Raw genomic sequence first — 8,352 nt, 5'->3', positions numbered from 1 at the left:
GAGCAAACACAGTGTCAATATTTGTTAACATTTATATTTTTTACTGTGGAAGCAGGGATTTGTAATTTACTTTCTACCATCCTTAAATCTTGACCTCCAATTAAAAAAATACAGATATAATTCTGAAGATTATATTCCAATGGAAAGTGAATCCATTCTCGGCAAAACGCATCACATTAGTCATTTATTTATTTCACGGATATGTTTGAATTTTAGCAGTCAGAGTCAAAGTGAATGGAGCCAACAGAAAGTTGTACTATGAGAACCTCATGGAAATGATAGCATGTGAATTAAAAAAAAACAAACAAAACAAAACTATGGATTCCACACCATCGGTATGCCCCTCTTAATCCTATTGCAATAAATTAGATGTTTCGTTAAAAGCAAATACGTCACATGCAAAAGCCACGTAAATACTATATAAGGCCATTCAGATCTGACAAATGACAGGATAATGGTGTTCTGTTAATTCTGTAAAGATTATATTGCTGAGTGCTTTCAAAATTACCTAATGTACAAAATTCTAGACTTAGTAGACAAAGAGTAACAACACACTGAATTCAAAGAAACAAACAAAACTCAGGGTGGAATTCTGTCGTTTTGTTTCGTTTTGTTAAAAATCATGTATTGAATTTAATTTTTAGCAAAGCAAGCATCATCTAATGCTTGAAAATTTTAAAATTTGGGGATAAAAGTTTACATCCAAAAAAAAAAAAAAAAAAAAACCAAAAAACCCACGATTGGAAAATTGTGCTTTCAGGCTGTAGAATTAGTTTTCTGACAGGGTCAACCATCTCATCTTGCCGTCGGATACTGGGAATTTCATCTATATAATTAATGTATGTATATGCGGTTCATCCCCGGGTCCTGCAAAAATCTAAAACTGTGTGCTTCACTTCACGTAGCAAAGGCACCTATGTTTTTCTCCCTTTTGAGCAAAAGTTATGATCCAGTTTTCCCGCTGAAGACCATTTTTCCACTGCCCCGACACCCACACTTTCTGCCTTGAACAGGACAGGCAATCACAAGAGAAGGTGGCGGCGAACCCCCGCTTGCATTGGAAGAAGTTGCTCTGTGGACCATTTGAAGCAGCTCTGGACTGATCACAAGGGAAACCGAGCGGGACTGTGAAGCAGACGGACAGGAACAAAAGGCTATTCTGGTGTGAGGAGGAATCAGTCACTTCAGCTCCACAAGCAGATGTTGCTACTGGACTGACACGTGGAGCTGACTCCTGCTGGAGAAAGGTAGAGTTTGCCGTTGGGGCAGACGCACAGTTCGTACACGGTCTGCCGGGAATTTGAGGAGCTCGGCGAGGAGGAGGAGGAGGAGGAAGAGCCCGTCGGGAGATTCCCCAGCCGGATTTTTTCTGCATTCAGAAATATCTAGGAGGGGAGAAGAGAGTGCGCTTTAATTCATTTTAGCATTCGCCATTCCTCGGAGCTTTACAACATGGTCTAATAAGAAAGACTAAACAACAAACAATTGTATTGGTTTAGCTGCCATGCTTTGTTGAACAAACAAATTACATTCCTATGGTACAGCCCCAAAGCTCCGCAGCTTTCCTCTCCTTTGAGATGTGGTGCTTTTGGACAGAAAGCCCTCGATCTGAAAAGCAATATTGCACGATCTGCTTAAGGGGACAACACGCTTATTCCAACACCACAGAAAACATGAGTTTGACAAAGTCTCTCCATTTAACTTCTTAATCATGCCTCGTCTAAAGAAGATGCAAAGAAATCGGGGTACTCGTGGATAGGCCCTTACTGAAGGGATGGGCAACTTCTTAAAAAAAAAAAGTCACTCAACGGTCTAATTTTTAAAAAGTCATGAAATCACCTTGACAGTTTAAAGGATAAGCCACGTAGATAATTTGCATCATTAACCATTATTCGATATCATCAGGTTTGAAGTCTCCATGAAACGGATTACTTGTACGCTACACTTACTTTGTTAGACTTTTGAATTTGCAAAATGACTTCATTTATTCCAAACATGGACTTAACACTTTTAGGGAGGGAGATCAGATGGTTTTGACATGCAAGAGAAAAGTTTCAAAGAAAACTGAAATCGTGAATTTGAATGAACAAAGAAACAACTTTCTCTGGGTATTTCTTCATTCTATTGTTACGTAGCTAATTCTTAACTCAAAAGGAGAATCCGAGATTACTCCATTTTTTCTACATATTTGCCCTCATTCAAGTCCTATTCCTTTCTCACTGGGACTCCTACCATAGGCCCCTGACTAACCTGTCAGTTGTCCTTTTCGTTCTCTTACAGCCGGTTTTGTATACTGCTTAGTGAACTTCTAAGAAGCAGAGATCAGATCAGATCATCCCAGGGCTCAAAATTTCCTAAGAGCCTCTCACCACGCTTTGCATGAATCTGGACCCCTTCCCGTGGCCCACCAGCCCTCCATGATCTGGCCTCTGTAACATAATTTCCTGGGATTCTTCTCCTTGCTCTAGCTCTTGCATTTTCCTCAAACTTATCAAAGGAACTCTGGTTTCTGGGCTTCTTTACTCCCTATTTCTTTAACCTGAAATAGCTTTTCTCCAGATATTTACAAGTGTAAATGTTTCCCCAAACATTTACAATGTTTTCTCCAGATATTTACAAGTTTTCTCCAGATACAGACCCAGCTTATTCGCTGAGTAGCTAGAACCATGGGAGGGATGGAGATTTCTGCTTTTTTCTTTTATATATTTGTTATTTTTTAAAAGCAAACTCCTTGATTCTTTTTAAATTTTTGAAACACAGGAATCTATTGAATGCTGCAAATAAGATAGAAATATAATGCTTATGCCAACGACATGTATATTTTAGATTTAGAGGTTTCAGATTCCTGCTAAAAGGTCATCTTCTAAAAAAAGTTTTTCTTAACCACTCTATGGGAAGAGCACTAATTCATTAATTGATCTTTGATGGCTTTACTTTTCTCTATAGTACCAACCCCTTCCTAACATTGTATTAAGTATGTATTCCTTCATTCATTATTTCTCTCCCTTGCAAGTAAGATCTATAGCTGTCTGGTTCACAGCAATGCATAAAATTGTAGGAGTGCATGTTGCGTGAAACAATGTTCTTCTTTCGCCACGGACAGGTCTCTCCCCTGTCGGGCACAAAGATCCCCATCCAGGAGAGACTAGTTCATCCATTTCACCCTCCATGACTCTTCCCTGATGCTCCAAGATGGAGACTCTTATTGGTTTGCCCATAGGAACTTATGAATCCCTGATTTTGCTCATCATTTGATGTTATTTTACAGTGCTATTTGTATCTTCCTTTCTCTAGCAAATTAGATCTTCCTTGAAGGTGGAATCATACCTGAATTTTTTTTAATATAACTTTGCAGTGTTTAACTCTGCACATACAGCTTCCTCTTAATATATATGGTTCTTGAATACATGACTAGATTATAAAGTAAATGGATGCTTGAATTGACCAACAATATTCAAAGTTAAGAAAGTGTGATTAAAATTTTTGTTTGCAGGTGTCAAATGTTGAAATTTGTCACTCTATAGTTCCTTCTGGGTTAAGTGATGGGAAAGCAAAGAGAAAGTGCTTCTATTCTTATTTTTTAAAGGAGACTTCTTTTTTTCCGAATAGGGAAGTTGGAAGTTCACAAAACTAAGCAAAAGGAAAGGACATATTTTCAGGTACCGAGGCTGGGCATCATTTCTCCTGGCTCTGTGTCTCCTTGTTGAGGGACATGAGGGAGGAGAACACCGATCATTACACACTGGGCTCTTTCACTTGAATAAGTGAAACACAGGAACAGGGAAAGGAATAACTTCTCTGCTGGTTGAGTTTAAGAGAGGCACTCTCGGGGCACCTGGGTGGCTCAGTCAGTTAAACATCTGCCTTTGGTTTAGGTTATGATCCCAGGGTCTTGGTATCCAGCCCTGCATCAGGGCAGGCTCCCAGCTGAGCAGAGAACCTGCTTCTCCCTCTCCCCTACCCCTTCTCCTATTCTCTCTTACCATCTCTGAAGTGAAAGGATAAAATATTAAAAAAAAAAAAAAGGAAAAAGAAAAAAAGAGGAACTTTCACAGCTTACCCAGTGTCCCTTATTTTTTTATTTATTTTGTTTTTCTAGATTTTATTTGAGAGAGGCACAGAGAACACACGCAGGGGGGAGGGGCTGAAGCAGAGGGGCAAGCAGACTCTTTGCTAAGCAGGGATTCTCTGGGCAGGGCATCCTCACCCCTGCCCAGAGAATGGGATGCCAGGATGAAGGGAGCCAAAGTCAGAGGCTTTACCGGACACCCATGTGCCCCTCCCCCCCACACCCCTTTTTAGGAGCTAGCATGCTTGCAGAGAGCAGGAACCCCAGACCTCATAAATGCCAAACACACTACGGGGCAAGCTCTGGGACAGGGGGCCTTAGGTCTGCATGCTCCGAGATGCGATTATGCTGCAGAAATGTAGGAGCTGGTGTTTCGTCCAAGAAACCTTGAGACGCAGACAACAAAGAGTGCAAATGGAAAGGGGCGAAGAGGCTCACCATGGGGTGAATTAAATGAGCGTAGGCTACTGGGAACGGTTCTTACTCGTCCACACAGCAAGAGCTGTTACTGGTCAGCCCTGGTGCTTTGGTGCGGCTTGGTGACATAATGCCACCGCGCTGGCTTTTTATAGCTACACAACTGGTCCTCTCTCCCTGCCGGTTGCTCTCCTGAAGAGCTGTGGAGAGGGGCAGGTTTTGTACAGGTCCGGCAAGCAGGTGGCCGCTGGTTAAGACAAGCGCAGATGTGGGGCCTCAACAGAGTGATCCCTGAAGGACTTGGGCCTCACTTGAAGCAGGTGTGTGGCCACAACAGCGCCTTCCAGCTCTGCTCTCCATTGGGGGCTACTCCCCACAGCACACGGCTGTGGGACAGTAATTCCCTAAGCTTCCCGGATCCATACCAAACCCTCAGCCATAGAAGGGAAGTATGTTTTATTAATAGATAATTTTTATTTTTATATTTAATATAATATTTTATAAATATAATTTTTATAATATATACTATGATATTTTTATAATAATTTAAATGAATTTAAGATATTTTCTTGGCTTGAGCCTGAAAAAGAAATCATGAGGTAAGAAGAGGTGTTGCATTTTGATTCTTTCCAACCCGGCTTTGCCAGGTTTCTGCAGCCTAGACATGCAACAGTCAGGGACCCTGGGGACAAGTCCCTGTGCACTTGGAAAACTCCCCGCTGCCTGCTGGCCACCATGACTTTCCTGGCGGGGCAAGGCACCAGCTAAGAAGCAAGCCTAGTCCAGGGCAAACCAGTCTTCAACAAGTCGGACCCCAGTACCGCACTTTCACCGACTTTTTCCCCTCATGAGAATACTAAAAACCATGCCCAGGGGTGGAGTTAGCCAAGCAGCAGGGCCTGTGAGTACTCAGGTGCTAATGACCCCCCACCTCTCCCTGCCTACAGGGCACACTTTTCCCGCTGAAGTTCCTTTAAAACATATTCCACCTGACCTCTCTTGGAGAGTAGGCCTGAGCGTTCTTTCCTTTGTGCTGCCCCCCACCCCCCTGCTGGGGCATGAGCCCCAAGAAAGCTTTGCCTATGCTTTTACATTTGGGGTCTAGTCTCATCTCTACCACCGAGGGGTCGAAGGACCTGAGGCAGGTAACATTTGCTGACCATGAACAGACAGGACCCAGCAGAACTGGAGCTGCCAGACTCCGCGACCTCTACCCGTGACTCAGGGGTGTCCGGGACCTCTTTGTTCTAGAGTCACGGGGACTGGGGGCTCCAGCTTCCTTTGTCCTCGCTGACCATCCCATTCCTCTAGCAACTGTCTTTGTCCATTCCTTCTCTCAGAATTTTCTTTTCCATCTCATGTTAGTGCTCTTTGTTTGGTCCCCTTGTCTTCTTTCTTGAACCAAAGGGCAACGTCTCAGTGTGCTGACTGCACCAGAGCTCCCCACTCGGAGGGGGGCAGGGCCCTGCAGATCCTGCAGGTGGGGGCTGAAGCCACCCATAGGATTTGGGTCTCCCACTGGAGCAAGCGCCGGTTCTTTGCTTTGCATCAGGTCCCTTTGGCAAAAGGGACTCCATCTTAGGTCCCTTACAAGTTACTTTGGTAGATTCTAGTCAGGACTGAACAACCTGGTAAGAGGCTAGAGTCCCTCTTTGGAGGGGTTAGAGTCTGTTTGGGCTTATTTTTCTTTGTTCTCTCGCTTCTCTTACCACCTTTCTTCTCCGACTCCCGCCCAAAGTCCCTGTTCTGTAACCTTGTTTGGAAACCTCTTTACTTTTGTTTTCTGTGTACTCATCTAGGGGGGAGAATAATTGTGGACTTCAGTCTGCGTCACTTGAAATTAACTAAAAAGGGATATTCCAAACATAAAGAGTAAAGCCTTCCCGAGAGCCCATGAGACCAAAGCCATGCAGCCGCACACATACTAGAAGCTTAAGTGAGGCCCACAGCTGTCTGAAGGGTTCTTTGTCTCATGATCTGTAATGTTTTCTGTTAACCCTGCAGCAAACACTCCTTCCCTGCAAGCACTCTCTTCTTTGGGAGGACACAGTATCCTGGATAGCTGTCCTCACTTGAGCTGAAATAATCAATTTTCCTTTCTCTTTTTTTAAAGAGTTTATCTATTTGACAGAGAGAGAGAGAGAGAACACACACAAGCAAGAGAAGCAGCAGAGGGAGAGGGAGAAGCAGACTCCCTGCTGAGCAGGGCGCCCAACATGGGGCTCAATTCCAGGACCCTGGGATCATGACCTGAGCCAAAAGCAGACGCTTAACTGACTGAGCCACCCAAGTGCCCCTTTTCTTTTTCTTTTCTTTTTTTTTTTTTTTTTAAGAGTTCGTTCCTTTTGCATCAACCTTTCTAGGTCTATGGTTGGCTGACAGGATGTCGGAGCAGCAGGGCTGAGAACCCCTGGGGGTTCTCCAGGACTCAGAGCTCAGGACCAGCACCCACCCTCTGGCCCTCTGACGTCCCAACACCTCACGGATGTGTCGAAGAGAACTCCTGATTAGCAAAACCCCTCAATTTGACTTGATGGCCCTGCTTTTATTTGGGCTGTTGGTGATTACTGTTAATGTTGTTTAGGTGGAAAAAATTTAAGGATAACCTGAGTCTCAACCGGCCCAGATGGGGTTCTTTTGGCATGTCTAAATTAGTTTTCTTGCACAGAGAATTAGAAAAAGCTGCCTGTAACACACAACAACCCAAAACTATGAAGCTGTTTGGTGCAATCAGTGAAGCCCAGAACTTCTGGGGAGGAAGGAGTGCTCACAGACGTACTCTGGGCTTCTTCTGGTTTATTTGTTTCTGAGGCTTTGGCTGTTTTTGCATAAAACCAGCATATTCTAATTGGAAAATAAATAATTAATTGGCCCACAAATTATGAGGCTATCTTGCAATTAGATTTGTTTTCATGAAAGAGGGGGTCCTTAGAAATCAGGTTTTTAGGGTATGTGCTTTGGTGAGTGCTGTGAAGTGTGTAAACCTGGCGATTCACAGACCTGTACCCCTCGGGATAAAAATATATGTTTATAAAAAATAAAAAATTAAAAAAACAAAAAACAAAAAACAAAAAATAAATAAAATTAAAAAAAAAAGAAAAAAAGAAATCGAGTTTTTAATGCTTCCTCCACTAATATTACTGAGACAAAGGCTAGATTTTGTTTGCATCTTGTTTGTGTGTATATGTGTCCATATGTGTGATAAATGTGAAATATTTTCTCTACGTCTGGATGATAATTGCTAAAATTCATTTGTTAAGGAGCTCTATGTAGTTGGTTTAAAGGCAAGCGCTTGTAAATCCTGGGCATTTTCAAACTCAGAAAAAGAAAAACTAACCCAACTGGTTTTCAAGTTCACATGATCTAGGATGACGTTCCCTATATCCAGGTCTTTATGTTACTCCGTAACAAAGATGTTTCACGGGAAAGGACCCAACTGATGGTCCAGAGAAATAAAGAGGAACAGAAATCTGAGACACCGGACTCCCTTTCCAATCATCAGAATAATGAGAAAAAGGAGGAGAAAGATAGGCTGCCGCTGGAAAACCTAAATCCAGCTCCCCAGGCACAAACACCGGAACTGATACCTGACCAACCCCCTGCTCCCCAACCTCCTTCCGGGGCTGAAGGGCACCTAGAGAAAAACAGCAGTCTTGCAGGTGGGGAGAGACAAGAGACTGAGATGGAGGAATAATGGTCCAGACTTTAAAATCTGTCTCTGGTCTTGCTGGTGGGTCCCCTCTCCCCCCCCCCCCCCGCCCCACCTCTCCTTCCTCCTCCTGTTGCTGCCCCCACCTGCGGACCATTCAGGCAGCTGGCTCCTGCACCATCCCTGGTGCGACCAGCACCACTGGCTCCTGCTCCTA

The 8,352-nt window shown here is 43.5% G+C and overlaps 1 protein-coding gene across 8 annotated transcripts in view; it reads right to left on the bottom strand.

The window, feature by feature from the left end:
• Nucleotides 1-579: 579 nt before the first annotated feature.
• SGCZ (sarcoglycan zeta) overlaps nucleotides 580-8,352 on the bottom strand; it is a 1,085,895-nt gene continuing 1,078,122 nt past the window's right edge. For all 8 annotated transcript variants that reach the window (XM_032329030.1, XM_032329036.1, XM_032329037.1 and 5 more), the window contains one exon: nucleotides 580-1,385. In XM_032329030.1, coding sequence (XP_032184921.1) covers nucleotides 1,185-1,385 — 201 coding nt within the window. In that variant the 3' untranslated portion in view covers nucleotides 580-1,184. The remainder of the gene's footprint in view (nucleotides 1,386-8,352) is intronic.

The sequence above is a fragment of the Mustela erminea genome, chromosome 21 (genome assembly GCF_009829155.1).
Source record: "Mustela erminea isolate mMusErm1 chromosome 21, mMusErm1.Pri, whole genome shotgun sequence".
Lineage (NCBI taxonomy): Eukaryota > Metazoa > Chordata > Mammalia > Carnivora > Mustelidae > Mustela > Mustela erminea.
This window is presented reverse-complemented; position numbering and strand designations above follow the sequence as displayed.